Raw genomic sequence first — 21437 nt, forward strand, 5'->3', positions numbered from 1 at the left:
GGCGCGCGGGGGCGGGGGAGCGGCCGGGACACGTGTGGTGGCGGCGGGGGGGACTCGGCGCCCGGGGCTTTAAGAAGGTGTGGAGCGGGGCGGGCGCTTTCCCAGGCCTGGCCGAGGGGCGTCGCGCAGAGGCGGCGGCGGCAGCGGCGGCGCACGGAGGCGGAGGCCGACGCGCTCTCGGCGCCCGCATCCCGGGTCCCGCTCTCCCGCGGCCCAAAGAAACTTTGCGAGCCGCGGTCTCCCTCGGAACTCTCCGGCGGGGCTCCGCTTCGGAGCCCGCTCTGCTCCCGTCCGCCGCCTTGTCGCCTTCCCTCCGCGTGGCTCCTCCGTCCCGGCGCCTCCCAAACTGAATGAGCGAGCGGCGCTCGGGGCGCGCGGCGGCGGCGGCGGCATGGAGCGCAGTTGCTGGGCCCCGCGGACTTTCCTCCTGGCGCTGTTGCTGGGGGCGACGCTGAGGGCGCGCGCGGCGGTGGGCTATTACCCCCGCTTCTCGCCCTTCTTTTTCCTGTGCACCCACCACGGGGAGCTGGAAGGGGATGGGGAGCAGGGCGAGGTGCTCATTTCCCTGCACATTGCGGGCAACCCCACCTACTACGTACCGGGACAAGAATACCATGGTAGGTACCACAGCCGCTCGGCGCTCGCCGCCCAGCCCGGTGCGCTCGCGAGCGCAGCTTTTTATCCCTTTCCTTCTTCCAAGGGGCCATTTAAACGAGAGCCAAGAGAACCCTTCCCTCAACCCTGCGCTCTGCGGAGGGACGGAGAACAAAGTTAGTGAGTGAGGCTCGAGTCGCGAGTTGGGATTTATTCGCCACACAGCACACGCTCCCCTCACGCATCTCCTCGTAATGAGCCGGTTCTTGTGGGAAACGCCTGAGAATTGGGGGTTGGCGTCTTTCCCCCCTCACTCCTCGTCCTTGCCGCTGACACGTTTAGTGGATCCGCGCGTCTTGTTTCCCTAACCCCGCCGCTCAGATTCCAGACCTTTGTCCTGCTCCCAGTTCCCCTTGAAGGGAGCCGGGTGGCGTTGGGGCTGGCGCTGGGCTTTGCGGACGGGCTGGTGGCAGATTGACGCGCCCCGGTACCCGGCCGCCCCGCGCCGCCCCCTGCCCGCTGCAAAGTTCCCGCTGCTCACCAGCCAGGGGTCCCCCATTTCATCCAGTGTCAAACGGCCCTCCTGAAATGGAACGGCTGCTTCCAGCTCTCTCTATGCTTTATGAAATGTCCTTTAAAATGTCCCTAATAGATGGGTTTTTAAAAAAAAAAATTCCTCTTACTTTTAACGTGCTGCTTGTTTTTAAAGTGATCTCTGTGGTGTTTATTGATGACTTTGTCTTTTATCTGCACAGCTTTAATTTTCAGGTAAGGGCTGGAAGCCCCTTATAATTTAAAGGCACCTTTTTAAAAAGATCAGTATGGAGTCCTTCATCAAAATTAAACGTTGCTGAGGAAGTAAAATATAGCTCCAAGAAATAGAATTTTATATGGTGCGTGTATTTTGACTGTTTTAAGCTAGTAAATCGAGTATGTGGGGGAGATAAATTATTGTCTATTTTCTGTTATTTCCTCTGGCACTTCTGGCTGTTTCACTTCCCTGGTGCTTCTAAGGTGTGACAGGCACTATTTGATTAGAATTTCAAGGCAAAAATACTTACACCCAACCAAATAGAAACTATTGCCTAGTAATCTCATATTATAGTTTCGATGTCTTGTAGGCTAACAATTATTGACATGGCAGGAGATAATCCACAGAGCAGCTGGCATTTCAGATAAACATGCATGTAAAAATGATGGGAGTCCTTAAGTTTTCTGTTTTTTGAAAAACACCTTCGTGTCTGCTTTAAAATGTTTTACGTTAATAGTGCTTTCTCCAGAGGTTTAAAAGAGTGCTTTTACAACTTTCTTGTGGCATGGTGGCAGCCTTGTCTGTAAAGCAGGAGTCTAATTCTGTGGAATTTTAGACTTTGAAAAATTAATTTTCTGCAACTAGTCCCTTCTTTAATAAAGTGTTTCTCTCACTCCCTTCCCAAGAACGTTCTGGTGTTTTTTCTGAGGACCCGAGAATCTTTAAGTGGAAAGACCAGCCAGTTTGATGGCAACCTAGACCTAAACCCAAGACTGATTGATTGAATCTGTCACTTGGTATGACCCTTAGCAAAGGTGCTTGCCTGACATTAGTTCTAAGTGAGAGTGGTAGGTAAGTGAGCCAAAGCTGGGCTTTGATTGTTAGGTTGTGATGGAAGACCATGTGATAATACAAAGCCCTGTTACTGTATTTTTTTTTTCCTTCTGCTTTCCACATTCTTTGTGAGGTCCTAGCACAGAAAATTTACAAATACTAAAATATGACATAGCCTTTGCTTTTGCTATAAAACTAGCACATATAAGTCAAAGACTGACCATCATCACATCCCTAAGTCTGAAAAAGAATGAATGATAGAGAGTAAGAAAAAAGTGTCATACTTCAAGTTGGTCATTGTGGGGGAAGCCTCAATTCCTACATCTTTTCTGCCATCAGAAAAGTAGAGAAATTTTATTATGTGACTTCAAGAAAGTCAAATTATTATAAACTTTGAGAACTGTTCATGTCGTATTTTAAATTCCTGTTACCTGTTTTATCAAATACTTAGATTTTGAAATTGCCTGCTTGAAACAGGACTTCAGTAAGAGTTTTTCCCTGTAATATGTGCTACAGGTTGAAGAATTGTCTAAAAATGAAATGATGCTTACATGTGTCTCTTTTTCTCTTAGACTTTTAAAAATTAATGTTAAAATTATATAGCATCTTTAGGAATTGAACTGATACTAGGAAAGCTTAACCTAGTATACATTTCTGGTTGGCTTATTTTATATGAGACCAAAATAGAAGGTCATTCAGCCAAAATTTTTTAAAGCTCAGAAATCTGTAAAATATTGGCTTGAGATTTTATTTCTAACCTTCTCAATCTTTGAAGGTAGCAATTATGTCAGGATAAATCCGTCTTATCTATGATATACATTGAACTTATCCTTTGGAGGAATGGTGTTTGGGTACAGCTGGTGGTTGTCACTTTTTTACCTAAGAGAATGCATTGAGATAGAAGTGGTATGTACAAGGGCCCCTAACACAGAACATTACTGTAGATCAGACTATGTCAGCTGCCCCCTGAGACTTGTGCTGTGTGACAGAGCTCAGAATGTGACATGGAGAGGCAGATGTCAGAAGAGTATAAAAGTGGTTCAAAATTATGGGTCTCTGTATGTGTCATCTTTATTTAAAGATTTTATTGAAAATCTTTTGGGGCGCCTGAATGTGTCAGTCGGTTAAGTGTCTGCCTTTGGCTCAGGTCATGATCCCGGGGTCCTAGGATGGAGCCCAGGAGTCAGGCTCCCTGCTCAGTGGGGAGTCTGCTACTCCCTCTCCCTCTGCCCCCTCCCCCACTACTGCTGAAGCACACTCTCGCTTCTCTCATAAATAAGTAAAATCTTAAAAAGAAAATCTTTTCAAAAACAAAAATATATAATACCAAAGAATCTGAAGCTTGCATGTCTAACACAGTTGTCATGTATTTCCAACATTAAGTAGTGTATATATGTATTTGCAATTTTGGCCACTCTAAAAACAGTACGTGGTTACTTCTCCTAGCTTTCATCTCTTAATTAAAGGGTGTCACTCGGTACCTCTGTTTTCATCTGCTTACATCATTCATTCATTCATTCATTAGTGAGAGAGAAAGTTGGGGGGAGGGAGAGAGAGAATCTTAAGCAGTTTCCATTACCGGTGCGGAGCCCGAGGGAGGGCTCAATCTCAAAACCCTGAGATCATTACTTGAGCCGAAATCAAGAATTGGATGCTTAACTGACCGAGTGCCCCATCTTCTTACATCTTTTAAATTCTGTTGTCTATGACTTTCTTGAGATGGCATCATTAGTCACAGTGAACTATGGTGTCCTTGCATGAGTATACCACATTGCAGAAACTCAGCAAAAAGAGGTCTTACATACATCATAGTGAATTAGGTCTCAGGATCAGAATTTTTTTTTTTTTAAGAATTTACTGTTTTTGCACAAGTCCCAAGATACAGTCAATTTCCACAACATGATTTCCAGGACCAACCTGAATTTTTTTGTAGAAGGCTGCAAATAACGGGAAGATAGGAAGTGAAGACCTAGCTGGCCTAGCCAGGTGGCCATTTCTCTTTCCCAACCACGCCTGGCGATTCACTGCTCCTTCTCCTAGGGACCAGGGCAGTATTGTGAAACATGCAAAGGTCGAGTTGATGTCTGTACCTTTCCCTTCCCATGATAATCCCACTTCCTCCCCTTTACCCTCAGGTATCTACCTATCCTTTTTTGTTTACAGGCTCCTCTTCCAACTGATTTGTAGAGAGTGTGACTCATCAATATTAAATTCTCCCACAGTCTTAATTTTAATGGTAGAAAGATGTTTTTCCTGTTATTGTTTAGAATAATTTTAAGCATCACCAAGCAGGCAGGTAATACATTTTGGGATAGAAAGACTTTTAGAAACTCTTTAAATCATGTAATAAGAACCTACCTACTCACAAGATTGGCTTTACTCAGTCACCATCAGAGAGGAGAGGTCAGACATTAGGAAAAACATCTATGAAAGCCAAGCGTAGGTAAATGAGTCTGTGGAAAGTGCCTGAGCTTTGATAAGACAATTTATCTGAATCCAGAAATAGACTAGAATCCCTATTATTAAGGGCATGTAAGGTGGGGGAAGTGATCCCTTATAGTGAAAAAATGTTCTACAATATTGATTGAGGGGAAAAAAATTCTGTCTTAAGCAGAACTGAGTTAGTGATATGGTATAATGCTTTAAAAGGGGGATTGTATTGTATTTTGTAAATGCAGTAGCACTGTTGGTAGTTCTTGCATGCTATGTTTCCATCCTGTTATTTATTTAATCATTTTATGGGGTGATTGGGGAAATCAATTCCTACTGCTAAAACTGAGCATTTACCTAAAAAAAGATGTGATTGGAGGAAGAGCACTTTGTCGTAACAATTGCCAATATTACTATTATAAATACATGTATTCTGGAATCAACTGGTTGCTATTTAAAAATCACTGTTCAAAGGCAGTGCGATGTAATGACCTTTCAAATACAGGAATGATATGTGTCAGACATAATTTTTGGTAATATGCTCCAAATAAAATTCCTTTCAAAGTTCTGATATTATCATTTGAATTAATGTAATCTCATGTTGCTAAGGTAACTGTATTGTTTGATCAGGGATGTGGTTATTTGTCCTTTACCTGTCTCAGATTCCAGAATCAGCACATTTAAACTCTTAGGATCATTTGTCAAATGCAATTTATAAGTGAACTGCAGCGGTGTCCTGCTTGTATGCGACTGTGAAAATTGACCATTTTAAAGCATTTTGCTCTACTTGTTATATATTTCATCTCACTCTACGGTTTATTTCAAACATGTTTTACTGATGTGGTTCAGATTGTTTCTTAAGTCACGTAAATCTTGCTTTAATATATATTCCCCATGTGAGGTTCAATTCCAACCATAAATTTTAAAAAATCAGGTCTTAGGCTCATAATTGAAAACATCTCATTTAGGCAGATATTCTTACTTCGTTCACAGTAGTACATTACTAGAAATTATTTGATTAGAGTATTCCCTTCCAATTTTTATGAACCTTTATTTTAAGCTATTATTTTATTTTCATTAAAAATATTAAAGAATAAAATAAAGTTGCATAATTGTAATCATATATTTTTGACAGACTATCTTATTCCCATATTTTTTTTTTCTTTTCACCTTTAAAAAGTAGGTGATAGGTATTGAAACAAGATTTTAAGGTCCACACTATTGACTTCGAATTTTTTTCATAAATGCCTTGGTGGCTCAGTCAGTAGAGTGTCCAACTCATGATTTCAGGTCTTAAAAAAAAGAAATTTTTTCATAAATTAGTTTATTCAAGAGAATAGATCTGAAAGCCATCTTTGATTTATTTTTTCCCTCTCTGGAATTGATCACCTTACTAGAATGGCCTGGGAACTTACATTATCAATTACTTAGAATGTGTTGCATGTTAAGCCATAGTTGTTCTTTTGATTACTTCAAATGACACTTACTCTGTCTTTAATGTTAATAGGTGATTGCTGATGCATTGAACCCTTAGTATTGCAAATAGCCTTTACATATGAAAAGCATAAGTAAATCAAGTAGCCAGTACTTTTTGAGGATTGGCATTTTAAAAATTGTATATATTCTCATGCAAAATATAAAGTTCTTAAAAAATTTTAAGTTCTTTATGTAATATAGAAATAGCAAAAATGGATGGCCCTACACTCTTGTCAGGAAGAGAAGGAAGGTGGAATGCATTCAGTTTGAATGGCAGGTTCTCCATGAACAGCAAAGAGAAAGGATGTAGGCTTTGTCTGAGTAATGACATAACGCAGAAAAAAAGGGAAATTCATTTATCTAACTATTTTGGTTTCAAGAAACATTTGGGTGATTAATCCACCCCACCAATTTTAGAGTCAGTTATTAAATAACCAAACTGTATAATTTCAGTCTTATTGAACTTAAGCAAAACAGTATTAAAAACACATTTTTGGGTCGCCTGGGTGGCGCAGTCGTTAAGCGTCTGCCTTCAGCTCAGGCCGTGATCCCAGCGTTCTGGGATCGAGCCCCGCATCAGGCTCCCTGCTCCACTGGGAGCCTGCTTCTTCCTCTCCCACTCCCCCTGCTTGTGTTCCCTCTCTCACTGGCTGTCTCTGTCAAATAAATAAAAATAAAATCTTAAAAAAAAACACATTTTCAGGAATTGGAATTGAGTTTTCAAATATGAACGTTTCATAATGACTGTCCAGATACAGGAATGGTGTATTTTTTTAAAAAGTGATTCTTGGCTGTCGGGTAATTCCCCATGAGGTAATTCCCCATGAGGATCTTACTTTGGTTTCAGTTGTATGGATCAGAGAGTAATTTTTGCCAGGCTATCTGTTGTGCCCATGTCATTGAAGGCAAGAGAGCCTCCAGAGGATTGAATACTATGCCTATGGGTTAACCAATTATTTCTAAGGTGTGCTTCGCTAAAACTGCACATATTTTTTCCTTCTTTATTCAATCCCACGTCGGAACCAAATAGCAACAGATGTAGGGATGTGCGGAAGGATCAGTATAAATGTACAGATGTTGATGTGTGGCTTAAGGCAGCTCTAATCACTCAAAAAACAAGGTGATGGTAATTAGGTAGCTTTGGGATGCCACAAAGAAATAGTCATAGGAACTCTGACGTTCCAAAATAAGTGCTAAAACCCAGCTTATCTTTTGATACTAAATTGTCTTTCCTTAGAGAAATAAGACTTTATTTGGAAAACAGAATAAATTAAATTTTGTTGATTAAAGAAGTCTTCGCAACTAGAGAAGCACTCATGAGTGTTTGCCATTGATGTATGCGAGTGCCCACATACTGAGTGACGTGGAGGCATGACCATAGTTGACCAGCCAGCGCTACACTCACCTCAGAATCAATTTTCTCTGCCTTTCCTGCTCTGCCTGCTCTTCTTCCCTCTGTATCTCATCTTCTCTCTAGCCTTGGTCCCTTTCTTCCTCCTCCTGAATTTTCTCATTGTCTTTCCTCCTCTTCTCTCTTCCACCCTGTCACAGGTCCTTGCTTTCCCTCTCCTCTTCCTTCCCTTTTCCTGCTTTACAACTCCCTTCTCTTGTTCTTTCTACTCTTTCTCTCTTTCCTTCTTCCCTTCAGATTTTCTGTCACCATCTCTATTTTTCTCTCCATTGACTGTAACATGAAAAATATCAGTAGATTTATAGCAATTATTGTACTCATTGGATGTTTGCAATCATAGAAGTGGATGAGTAGGCTTTTGTATTATTCTCTTAAAAACTTAATGTTATGTTTCTGTGACATGCACTTGCCCTTTTCAAAAATTATGGATTAATTACTCCTCAAAGAAAACGGGCCTTTCCTCCTACACTGTAAAATCTCTCGGAAGAACTTTCAAGCCTGTGGCTGTTGAATTCTGAGTTGGCCGCTTTCCCCACTGTCACTTAATTTGGTGGGACTACAGATTCTGAAGTTTGTGCACAGAAGCATAGAGGTACACATGGGGAGGGTTACAGAAATTGGAAAATGGTGTACTAAATTAGCTTGAATCTAAAAGCTCAATCTGGAGACGTCTGATGCTTGAGTGCAAAGAATCTCTTCTAGTAAACTGATGAAGGACTCTCTCTCTCATCACCTCAGTCACCTCAAGTCGTCTCATTTACTTGCTGGTCTGTACCAAGGCTCACAACTGCAGTTGCCCAGGTATGAAATAGTGATGCAGTCTTCTGGTTGCTGGCACTTAACAGATAGGTCAGAAAGGGGGGTGGGGGCCTTGGTATAAAGCAAACACTAGATTGGAGATGGGTTGCTCTGGGGTAAGTACCATAGTCTTTCTCGAGCAAGATCTATTTTATTGTTTTGTGCCATTGTCTGTTCTATCTCAGAACTTCAAAGATGCCTTGGCTGAGAGTTCAGAGTTATTACACTAAAAAGGACAGTCCTGGGGAGGCACAGGCATGTATGTAGTGGTGGGAGTTCAAGCTTTGGCAGCAGAGAGACCCCCGTATATATCCTTTCTCTGCCACTTAATTAGTTGTGTGCCTTCAGCAAGTTACCTCTCCTCTCTAAGTCCCGATTTTCTGATTCTAACTTAGATATAATAATATTCATATTTCAGGGTTGCAATCATCAAATGAGGTTATGCTTATAAAGCACCTGGCACACAATAGGTGCTTATCAGATAGTAGCTGTTATCGTCTGGTACCATCACCCAACGTTAGATAAGGATATTTGAAGCACTGTTTATACAGCTAGGAGCCATTTTCCCATGCATGTCTGTTTTGTGCCCTGTCATTATGTGGCACATTTCAAGAGAAATTTCAAATTTAGTTATTGAGGAGAATCATAAAAATTAAAAAAAAATCAACTCATCACCCAATATGTACGATCAGAAAGTGCTTCCCAGCCAAAATACATATATGACTTGCCTAGAAGTAAGAGTTTTAAGTATGGTTCTAGTCCAACCAAAACTTTTATTAACTTAGCCCATTCCTAACGCAAACCTTCCTATTCCTAGATGGAGTATTTTTCTTTATTTGATGGTCATAATAACAACCAAACTTTGTGTATTTAAGTGTAGTCTGGGAAAGATGCCAAGATAAGTAAATATTGACATCAGTTTAATATATTTTGTCAAATCCTATAATATATATGTCTACAACCCATGTGAAACAATTTTAAAATACAAAACTATTTCAGCCAAACTAGAACTGAGAGAGATTGGTTTTGATAATGAACCCAGAGTTCACCAGGTCTTCAGGGACTAATTGAGGAAACTTAGATCCACAAGCGGCTAGGTGGTGAAGTGGAAGGTCGGTTCGTTTACAAGAAAAACTGCGCTTGTCCGTATAAAGGCTTTGGCTGGCCACTGGAGCAAAGTCTCTATGGGTAGGCAAGTGACTATTGGCAGGTGGTTTGGGGAGCAGGTTGTTAGATGATCAGAATGGCTGATTCCAGCATCTAGGAAAGCTTGTCCAGCCAACTCATGTCAGCTGGTCCGGTTGACCTCTTCTTCCCTAGACAGTAGTGGAGGAAGATTGTCCTGTTCCTAGACTCCAGAATGCCTCATTATGTCACATACATTGCTTGTTGTCTAGTCATTACTGAAACTCCCTTTCTTACTGATTTTGTCGAGAACAACTATGTGTCTAGTTAAAAATACTCACCTCCAAGGCTCCCTTGCAATATATTTTAGTAAGATGAAGTGGAAGTCTACTGAGTGGGATCTTTAGAAAGGTTATTGGCAAAATTGGTAAAGATGATTTTAAAAAAGACTCCACAAATACTTGGGTTTTGCTCTACTCTTACCCATTTCTTCTAGCCACGGTGTGGTACAGCCATCTTGTGACCTTGAGGGTGATGGTCGCATGGTAAGAGTGAACCAGGAATTTAGAAGGAGCCTTGATCTTTGTTTTTTATTTTTTACTTTTTATTTTTAGAGAGAGCGTGTGCACGTGCACACACACACACGTTGGGGGGAGAGGTAGTGGGAGAGGAGGGAAAGAATCTTAAGCAGGCTCCACACCCAGCACCCACTGTGGAGCCCAACTTGGGGCTCGATCTGACAACCCTGAGATCATGACCTGAGCCAAAGTCAAGAATCAGACGCTTAACCCACTGAGACACCCATGTGCCCCAAGAAGGAACCTTTGTCTTTATTTGTACCTTTGACTAGCTGTACCAGCCCTGGAATACCTCTTCTGGATTTCTTGTATTTTAAGAAAAATTAGTCAGGTTCCTATTATGTGCAGGTGAATATAGTCTTAATTATTCTAAATCCCCAGATGACCCAGTTTACATTCTCTTTTAGGTCCGTCACAATTCTTGTATCAAGTTTTGAATTGCTCTGGTCCTCCCATAGAATTGCTTTTGGCCACTTTGGTGGAACTAGGGCATTTCCTAGGACAGTTTTAATACTACATTTTATTTTTTTAATTTTTAAGATTTTGTGTATTTGTCAGAGAGAGCGAGAGATCACAAGCGGGGGTGGGGGGAGCATCAAGAAGAGGGAGAAGCAGGCTCCCCGCTGAGCAAGGAGCCCAGTGTGGGGCTCCATCCCAGGACCCAGGGATCACGACCTGAGCCGAAGGCAGATGCTTAACCAACTGAGACACCCAGGCGCCCCTTGATAATACATTTAAAAAATATCCCTCAAGGTGTGCTACTTCTGTAGGTAGCAAAACTAGTGCATTTTATGTTAACTTTTTAGTAACGCTTTGAGAAAGTAACCTGTCCCTGACCTTCAGTTTCTGAAGTTTCTTATAACTGACAGTTTGTGCTAGTTTCCTTCACCAAACTGTTTCCTGACTCTTCTTTCTCTCCAAAATGCAGCATCACCATATATAAATCCTGTTGACATTTAAAATACCTAGATGTGTGACATGGTTGTGAATGTGAGCTCTGCCCTAACCTTAACCTTGCTTGTTATGTCTGGCTCAGCCTCTAGGACCAAATCCAACATTGTCATTCCTCTTGCTTGCTGCATATTGACAGAGGAAACAGGCCTTTCAGGCTTACCTTTAGGAACATGTCATCTTTTCGTGTAGGCCACCTTTGTTATGGATGTTGAAATATCCTATGATCATAGTTCCAGTTCTTTTCTAACTTCCTTTTCTCACATAAACACTTCCTGCATTCTTATACTGCAAAAAAAAAAAATGTTTAGTGTTTGTGATGGAGGAATATATAGAAATTAGTGGGCTTTAGTCTCTTTTAGAAAAAGTGGGTTCACATTCCCATTCTAAACACTATCAAAAAATAAAAAGGCAACTCAAGGGATTAGAAATAAATTAATAGCAACAATATTAATAGCAAACTCTAAAGTAGGACTTACTGTGTGCTAGGCACTGATCTAAAATCTTTACACTTACTAATCATGTAATTTTCACATCAACTTTATGAGGTAGGTACTCTTATCTTCCTTTTATGGATATAGAAACTGAGTCCTAGAGAGGTTAAGTGTTTTGCCCAAGATTTCAGGGCTATTAGGCAGGAGTGCTCAATCTGTCTTGCTTTGGAATCCATGCTTCTAGCTGGTATGCATTTATTTGTAGAAGTGACACTTATTTCAGGAAAGGGATAATAAGAAGAAATAATAAAAGACATGTTAAAGGGAAAACAAAGAACAGTAAAAGCCAATTTTGTTATTTAAAATAAAGATTGCAAACTTAAGCCAGAAAGATGATACCCATGCCAAACTAAGTCAGAACTTCAATCCTAAATATTCATTGTCTGAGACCTTATTATCTCCCACATAAAGCAGAAAGCAAAGATATCATTTAGTATACTATTGACCTGAAAGAGTTAACGTGCCTTCAAAGTATGACGGCCAGTAAAAATATAAACAAGTGATTTGCAGATTTTGTTCACATTTATTTTTAACCTTTTGATGAGTATAATTTCTGTTAAGATTTTGAAGTAAATAGGAAGTTTGTTCTCTCATAGAAGTTTGTTCACTAATAGAATTTAAGTAGAACCGGAATAGAAGAAATACAAGGGGAGAATTTTAAACTGAGGCAGAGAGACACTTCAAAAAATTTTCACTGAAGTTCATGTATTTGTAATATATTTCTTCCTTCAGGAAATTCCTTTATGTGTTATCAGTCTGCAGGTGCAGCCTGTGAAATTGAGGGATGTGGCACAGTCTGAGTCCTGGTGACAACCCAGAGCTCTCTGCAGTGTCTGACCTGCTCACTAGCCACAGGTCTGCTCCCACGGGGTTATTGACACCAATGACATAATGTTTGTTTTGCACATGGCTTTGTAGGTTCTTTTTCGTACTTGGATCCGATCTTTAAAAACCACGTTCTGTTGAGCTCATTTGAATAAGAAAAGAAGAGCAACTGCCAAGGATCCTCTTCTGCCCTTGTCCTCAAATAATTCACCTCCTGCCACAGAGGGCAGAGGTCAGCCTTAGGCTGTGGCAGCCAGGCGAGTGTGACACATGAGGGATGGCAAGGGCGTCAGTGTTGAGTGCTGAGAAGAAGGGGCTACCCTGGCCTCGTACTTACGTTAGTAACGCACATATTTCTGATTTGTCACCATCATAGTTTATCTCAAAGTTTGCCTTCAGATCTAAACTGAGGTCCACTGACCCCTGGTGGAAACTAAATCAGAGGGTGGAGGACAGATTCGAGGGAGAGCTTCCCGTTTGGAACCCACCGCGGTTCTCAGACGGCCTGAAGGGAGGCCCATACTTTTCCTAAGAGAGAAAAATTGGACTCCTTGGACTTTAATGAAAGGACAGTGGCTTTTATAAAGATATTACCCCCAAAATATAGAGAAGGTCCACATCTAGATGTTTCTTTTTCTCAGGTGGGACAGATCAGATCGTTTCTCCTTTGTGCCTTCCCTGGGGAGTTGTGTCAAGTTGAGGCTCTGCTGGACAAGTCTGTGAGGCTCAGGTGTGGGGTAGGAAGCCATAAGACTGCTTTCCCTGGTGATCTGCCCTGATGCGGGCATTAAACCCTTCAGAATATTTCTCTCAAACACAAATAGCTTATGTCAGCCTTTTAACAGAAACTGTGAGGCAGACACTGCAATCCCAAATAAATTGTGAAACATTTTAAACATATAGAAAACTACAATCAATGAAAACTCAAAATTGGTATCACTAATGAGTACCCAAGGGAAACCTGTCTATATTCATTGAAGTAAAATGTAAACACTGTGGAGATCAAGCTCTTCACAATTATTAAAATAATATCCACTGGCTTGACTTGAATTGCTGAATGATTTTTGCTTGTTTAAACAAGTTTGTCCTGTCCCCACTATACCAGTTGTTCCCAAGCATGAAAACCATGGAAGCCATGTGGAATAGGAAAAGAAGAGGAAATCTGGCACGAGGCACATGCTTGGTTGCCATCCTGATGAAACAGCTATTAAAAAAAAAAACAACACTACTTTGATTAAAGACCAATAAATGTTTCCAATGAGTAAAAAGAATGTTTCTCCTTAGAAATGTTTTTCAGTGAAAGAAACATTTGCAATCAGAATTTAAGAGTGGTTATTAGAATATTACCAACTAAAAGAATTTCTTAAGCTTTTACTTTGCCGGTATAAAAATGGCCTCTAGACCTTCATTTTTACTGATGTTGGAAAATGGACCTGACTTGAAAATTGATGAGTTTTATTAGCTACCACAGAGTTTTGAGAGTGGTGGGTATACCGGGGTCCTCTGGTTTCCAGGCACAGAAACCAACTCTGGATAACTTGGGCTAAAGTAATTTATTAATAGACGGTGGGTTAACGGGGCACCTGGATGGCTCAGTCGGTTAAGCGTCTGCCTTCGGCTCAGGTCCTGATCCTAGGGTACAGGGATCGAGTCCCGGGAGTCCAATGTCAGGCTCCCTGGTCAGTGGAGAGTCTGCTTCTCCCTCTCCCCTGGCTCCTCCCCCCTGCTCATGCTCTCTCCCTCTCTGTCAAATACATAAAATCTTAAAAAAAGGAAAAAAAAGAAGGTGGGTTAACTCACAGAATGGAAGGAAAATCCAAATGCTAGAAATGATAGTATATCCAGGAGAAAGGGGGTCAATTGCTAAAGGAATCGAGATGGTAAGGACCGTGATTTTCTGGCTTTTCTGATTATTTATGGCTTTTTTCTGATTTTGAGGCTTTTTCGGCCCCACAGTTAGGATGAATCCTCTTCAACTCCTCTCTTTTCTTGTGTCACTGTTGTGATTCCTGGGACTGCAAGTCTCGTTGGTCTACCTGGGGTATGGCCATTGCACTTGGATGGCTGTTGAATGGGAGTGGGTGTGGGTCAGGCAAAACAACAGGTAACTGCTGCCGTCCGTATTCAGTATATATGTGTAAGAAAAAAAGATGTAGAATGACCCCTGGGATAATAACTGTGTTTATAACACAGGCCAAGTGGAGAAGCAGTGTTCTCTGGGGTGCCATAGCATCCTTCATCAGATGTGAGGAGTTTAGTGATTCTGGCTGGGGTGGGGGCAGATCCAGCCTGATAGTGACTTATCATGCTTTTGTAGCTTGGTGAACATGTCGAATTCTCTTCTGAAAGCTGCACAGTGGGGTACAGACTACCTATACTTGTACAAGAAGCCCAGCTTCTCTGAGGTGTGTGCGCTCCTCTTCAGTTCAAAACCCCGGGGTCACCCCCCAGTGACCTGCAAGGGAATATCAGAGGTAAATCAATGAGTACATGCCTCTCCTTTCATGCCTCAGTATAGACAGACCATCTCTGTATTCACTAGGAAGACGTCAGAGTGCCTCTCTCAGTCCTCAGCATGCCAGGACCAAAGCACCACTTGTCACGGTTCATCACCCCATCGTCCTTGACACACTTAGCTTTTGGCCTCTGGAATTTCACCCTCTCCTAGCTTCTCCTTCTCTCCCTGGCTGCCCCTTCTCATCCTTTGTCGTGTCTTCCTTCCCCCCCCCGACTCCGTAGTACTGGGGTGCTCAGCTCCGTCCTTTCTGCCTTTTCTCTTCTTCATCTGCTCCATCTCCCTAAGGGTGCCATCCATCCTGATGCTTTGAGGGCCATCTACGTGCTGCTGACTCCCACACGGCTCTCCGAACTGCTGTGTCTTACTCCCCAGTCAGCATCTCCACTTGGATGTCTGTTGGCATCTCAAACTTAACGTTCCCTTCATCCTGTCATCCACAAGGTAGCTCCTCCCTGAGTCTCCTCAATCATTATTGCCAACTGAGGACTTACAGTTATTCAGGCCCCAAACCTTCTTTCTCTACACCCCACCTCTGCTCCATCCCTGAGTCCTGCTGGCTTTACGTTAAAACACACCCAGACGCTGCCATGGCCACCACCTCTCACCTGGATTATGGCAGGCTCCTAATCGCTTGCCTGCTTCAGTGCTTGCTCACCTTCATTCTAATCTTGAAACGGCAGCCAGACTGATCCAGCTCAAACCAAGGTCACCTCATTCCTCTGCTCCGTGCCTACGGCAGCTGGTCCATTCCACCAAGTTGCATGAACAGCTGTGATCCGCCTCTGGTTTCCCAGTGACCCGTCAGCTTAGCACTTTCACCAGCAAAGATTCCTAAATTTGAAAGGTAAAGCCTATCAAAGTTCTGTCCATCCCTTTTGTTGCTCCCTATGTCTCTCTGAGAAAAAAAAAAAAGTCCTTGTCATGGCCTGTAAGGCCCTGAGCACCTGGCTGCTCTGTTACTTCTCTGACTTCTCTTGCTCTTCTACTGAAGCCATTAAAGCCTCTTTTTTTGTTCTTCAAACACATATGGACTCAGTCTCATCTCAAGACCTTTGCGTTTGCTGTTCCCCTGTCTAGCATGCTGTTCCTCAGAGAGCTCCATGCTTCCTCCTGGATTCAGGTCCGTATTCAAATGTCACCTTCTCAGCGAGGACTTCCTGACCATGCTTTGTACCACTGTGCCCCCACTTTCTCCTGTACTCCGTCTTCCCCGAACTGCTTTGTTTTTCTTCATTGCTATCATCATCTAACATTTTATTCTTTACCTTGCTTGCTTGCTGTGTACCATCAATATAATACCTTTGAGCTCCACCAAGACAGGGATTTTTGTCCGTTTTGTTTGCTGCTTTATTGCCAGTGCCTAGAATAGTGCCTCGCACACAGCAGGCACTTTAAACATTTTGGTTTAATGAATCAATGAGCGAAAATAGCACTTGGGAACCCTGTCTAATCTCAGTTATAGTTAAAAACTGTCTTATGAAAGTGGTAATCCTAAAATAAGGCAATCAAGTGGATTATTTATAAAGAATTTATGAGTGTAATTCTAAATTTTGGCCTTTGAATCCATGATGACAATGTTTAAAATATCTGAGAACCACGTCTCTACTTTCCCACCCTTCAAACTTACAAAATTCTCATGACTTTTGTGAGACCATGCAATGCTATTTATAGTGGTCTGTTGAATTGGCTTTGCTTTAACTATATGTTAGCATATCCAAAAAAGTTCTCATAGCAATTAGTGACTGCAATTATTAATAGAAACTGTAATAGACTTTAAGCTCTTATTCCCAGAAGCTCCTCTGTGCTGCACCATAAATAAATTTGAAGCAATTTTGATGAATAGGTAGCTAGTTTGTATTTAAATTTTCATCTGAATGGGAATAAATAATGGGAAGAACAGAGACCAAAATAGCTTGACTCCCTACTCAACAGATATGCAATAATCTTATAGAAAAAAACACACACAAACCCCTCAAATTTCTCAAAAGACTTAATCTTTTAAGAGAAATCTATTTGGGCAATGATGAATATATGAAGGGAACAGCAACTGAAAATTCTAGATCTTCATTAAATTTCACTTGTGGATACCCTGTAATTTGAGAGATCAGAGGTTCCAAGCTTGTAGACGTCAACATAAATGTTTTCAGGTGTTGATAGTGAGAATTGCTCAAGACTTAGGGATAAGATTTAAAAAGAAATTCCCCACTCTATTTCTAATATATTTGGATACTTTATGAGCCTTTGAAATCAGAGGAGACTTAAAGCTTTGGGAGTTCTGGTGATGGATAGCATGTAAGCTCAGGAGACTGGCTGGCTTCATTTCTGGACTTTGCATTTTCAAGCTGTGTGGCCCTGAGCTTGAGACCTCATCTCTCTGTGTCTCAGCTTTCTTTTTGGAAAAATAGCAGTGAAGATGGTGTATCTGTCTCATAGGTTTGTTATGAAACGTCAGTGAAATGATAATATAAAGAGTAACACAATGCCTGGCACAGACAATAATGTTAAGTATTATTGTTGTACTTTCTGATTTTTTCCCCCTGTGAGTAAATAGATCTATACTTACAATTATAGGATTTATATTTTTTTTATTATTCTCATAACATTATGTGATCATTATATTGACATTTTTCAAAAACATAACTTTAATGGCTGTATAATATTCTGTTCTGTGCTTGTAGCATAATTTATAAATGTGTATGTTTGACATTTTTGGCAGTCATTTTGTTTTCAATGATATAAACTCTATGATGAATATCTTGCGTTCTTTCAAATTTTGGCAAAACACTTTCCCCCAAGTTGTGGCTTTATTTTTATTTTTTCATAAATGTTTACATGTAGATTATATCAATGAATTTATAAAGACATATATCTTTCTTTGGCTTTCTCATATTGCTTTTGTACCTGGGGAGTCTTTTCCTACTTAGAGACTAAGTAAATATTCACATAAATATTTTCCCTACTTTATTATGTTTTAAGCAGTGGATTATAATAACTTGCATGCATCGTTAAGTATGCTGAGCTCATTTGTTTGTTTCTTTTCCTGTGGGGCACGTGGCTCCCCTTGATCCACAGAGGCGCTCTCTGTTATTACAGTAACTTTCTGCCATTACCTGTTTTGTCTTAGCTGCCACCAGAAATGCTCTTGAGAAAGCTGTTCCATGCACCATATGGATTGAATTACTGCTACTGATTACAGTGTTTGAGTTCAAATGCCTGGTGCCTTTACTAAAGTCTTCGGGGGACCTCTGCTTCTTTTAACAGGGTCTATTTCATTCTCCTGCACAGAATTTTTGGGGGGATTCTAATAGTCTCAGTTGTGAAACACCACGGGATCAGAAAAACTGCCGACGTCATGAGTGTATGCTTTTGCTGATGGTACCTGTTTTGGGGTGCTTCTCTTAAAGCATTTCTACATATATATTATCTCATGCCCACATACATTAACAGTGTGTGAAGCATCTGCCTCTTTATCAGAGAAAATATGGATAAGCCGGAAAGTGAACATAAAAGAAATGCAAACTGTACAGGGTTCTCCTTCTTTCTAGTTTAGCCCTCAAACTACTCCTGTTGCCCTCCACTCTTACTGTGTCTTGTAAGCCCCTGTCTGGTGGTGATGCTCTCATCATGACCTTCTCTTTTCATAAATCTAGTGATATCAAACTTCAGGAATCCTGAATGGATGACCGCCACCTCTGTTCCAGACAGAAGTCGGGTGACCGCTGCCAGTCATTGTGACATGGCACCTGCCTGTCCCTCACCCGTGTTTCAGCCTTATCAAGGCTTCTCAGTGGGACAGTGCTGCACCTCTTTGCCCTATAATTTGAAGAAATGCTCAGTGGGAGACTTTGCAAACTTTAGTTGTGAGATCCAATGACATCTTTGATATTGTTCTCAGGACCGAGCCCTTCAGCTAAATCCGAGCTCTTGTAAGCAATCTTGTTTTTATCCACAAATATGCATGCATACACGAATGGGTTCAGACTATACCTACCACAGTCGGCTTTTTTTCACTCTGCTCTGTGTTTTCAGTATCTTTACATGCCAGTAAATGCAGAGCTTTTCATCTTTGTTTAGTGGCTACATACTGTTACGTTGTATGGGTACATACAAAGATCCTTAATTCCCTCTACGGTTCGTGTTTGGGATAATGTAGACAACAATGCAAGAAAGTTTTTTCATGTATGTTCATTATTCACTCACTGATGCCTAAACACTTTCACAGTATAAATTGCTAGAACTGAAATTTCGGGTTCAAAATTTATTAATAACATTAAGATATTGATACCTACTGCTAAATTTTCCTCCAAAAAGATGACATTAGTTTACATTTTGTTCAGGAGCCCATCCATCCATACACTCACAGGAATGCTGGGTGATAGAATTCTTTTTAGTCTTTGCCAAATGTAAAGGTTTGAAAAATAGCATTTTATAATTATTTTTATTTCTTTGATTACTAGAGAGATCAAATACTGTTCTTACATCTTGTTATTTATTTGTGTGTGTGCATATATGAATTATTTGTCAGATCATTTGCTCATTTTTCTCTTTTTTTTTTTTAAAGATTTTATTTGAGAGAGAGGAAGAGAGAAAGTGTGAGTGAGAGAGCACGACAGGTAGAGCAACAGAGGCAGAGGGAGGAGCAGACTCCCCACTGAGCTGGGAGCCAGACTCAGGGCTTCAATCCCAGGACCCTGAGGTCATGACCTGAGCCAAAGGCAGACCCTTAACTGACTGAGCCACCCAGGCACCCCTCATTTTTCTGTGTTAGAGTTCCTCTTTTTCATATTGAATCAAAGAAATCTTTGTTAATATTAGTAAATCCTTTGTGATATATTTTATGAGTATTTTTCCCCAGTTAGTCCTTCATCTTTTGATTTTTATGTAATCAAACCTATCAGTTGTTTCCTTTATACAGAGTGAGAATGACACAGTGTTTGGTAGTATGGTCTCTGGAATCAGACATGCCTGGATTCTAATCCTAGCTCTGCAATTTTTTTTTTTTAACAGCTGATTCAAGTTATTTGTGGTAGTTTTATGCTATAAAGTCTCTGCAAACACTGGGCAAACACTAAACCATTGTTCCTGGAGGAAATGTAGAGTTAGATTTCCATGAGCCTGTGGTCACATTTTTTTTTTTTAAAGATTTTATTTATTTATTCAACAGAGAGACAGCCAGTGAGAGGGGGAACACAAGCAGGGGGAGTGGGAGAGGAAGAAGCAGGCTCACAACAGAGGAGCCTGACGTGGGGCTCGATCCCACAACGCCGGGATAACGCCCTGAGCCGAAGGCAGACGCCCAACCGCTGTGCCACCCAGGCGCCCCTGTGGTCACATTTTCATCAACTGATTAATACACAACCAGTTTTTATGTGTGTTTCTATTTAAAGATACCTTGTTTAACATATATTGCTGATTCATTAGCATTGAACTCCTGGCCTGCGGCACTGTAACTCATGCATGAATGTACTTTCTTCATAAGGTACATCGTAGCCTTCTTACACTTAGGGACACTAGGTAGCACTTCAGTACTATGGTTGGGGGCCATTTTATACAGTGAAATCACAAACAAAAAGCAGAAAAATGTGAAAAAGGGGCACGAAATAAATCTTGAAAAGGATACTTGTTTACAACACAAGAGCAGAAATAGGAAGGTGGAGTGATGCCTTGTTTAACCTCGGCTGGGAATGGGTGTGTCAGATGGCTCTTTTTTTTTTTTTTTTTTTTTTTTTGCTATTCTGTACATGTCCCTGAATGACTATGAAACTTGGTTTGGGTTTGGGGGTTGCACATACATTTTAGCAAGTAGGTGAAGTAACAAGGGATTGTGAATAATGAGGGCTGGCTGTATACACTGCTAAGGCCATTTTTTTTCCTGTGTAAAAGGAAAACCGACATTAAAATGATATGACAATAAATAAGATAATGTATGTTTGGTATGTAGTAAGCTAATCACTGTTAGCTGCGTTTGGTGTATGGTATCTGCCTTCAATATTATGCATATAAAAAGTTTCATGAACCCTCAGATTACAAAAACATTCTTATATTCTATCTCCTAGTACTTTAAAAATGTTTAGTTTTTGCATGAAACTGTCAAATTCATTTGTAATTCATTCTAGGAAGAATTCATCTAAGAAGAATGGTACTGATCTAATTTTTCCCTCTATGTTCTGCCAGTTTTCCCAGTTCCATTTATTGAATAGAACATTTTTCTCCCACTAATTCTTAAGTATTCTTTAGTATAAGTGATCTTTTAAATTACATCTTCTAATTGGCCATTTCTAATATATAGGAATGATACTGATTTTTGTATATTTTATATGGAGGCATCTTACAGAACTCCGAATATTCTTACAAATATTTTGGAGGGGTTGATTTTCCCCTATTTTTAGGAAGCATTTTTAGGCATTTGAAAATGAATAGGGTGGAATGGAGGAAGAAGGCAGATCTTATACTAACCAGAAAGGGGTCAGAACAACTCAGTTTTACATCTTGCTGAATAAAGTGTATTTCCAACAGGACAGTAGGGCAAAAATAGTACACGGAAATTTTAGAACACGTGAATGAGAGGGGTTTCAAAAACTTAGCTTATTATTCTTATAGGTTTTTCTTTTGTGAGTTCAAATGCCTCCATTTTATGGATGGGAAAACCCAG

At 40.8% G+C, this 21437-nt stretch overlaps 1 protein-coding gene across 2 annotated transcripts in view; it reads left to right on the forward strand.

The window, feature by feature from the left end:
• Nucleotides 1-107: 107 nt before the first annotated feature.
• The window catches only part of RELN (reelin), a 489518-nt gene continuing 468188 nt past the window's right edge, over nt 108-21437 (forward strand). For both annotated transcript variants that reach the window (XM_034666797.1, XM_034666804.1), the window contains exon 1: nt 108-617. In XM_034666797.1, coding sequence (XP_034522688.1) covers nt 392-617 — 226 coding nt within the window. In that variant the 5' untranslated portion in view covers nt 108-391. The remainder of the gene's footprint in view (nt 618-21437) is intronic.

The sequence above is a fragment of the Ailuropoda melanoleuca genome, chromosome 1 (assembly GCF_002007445.2).
Source record: "Ailuropoda melanoleuca isolate Jingjing chromosome 1, ASM200744v2, whole genome shotgun sequence".
Lineage (NCBI taxonomy): Eukaryota > Metazoa > Chordata > Mammalia > Carnivora > Ursidae > Ailuropoda > Ailuropoda melanoleuca.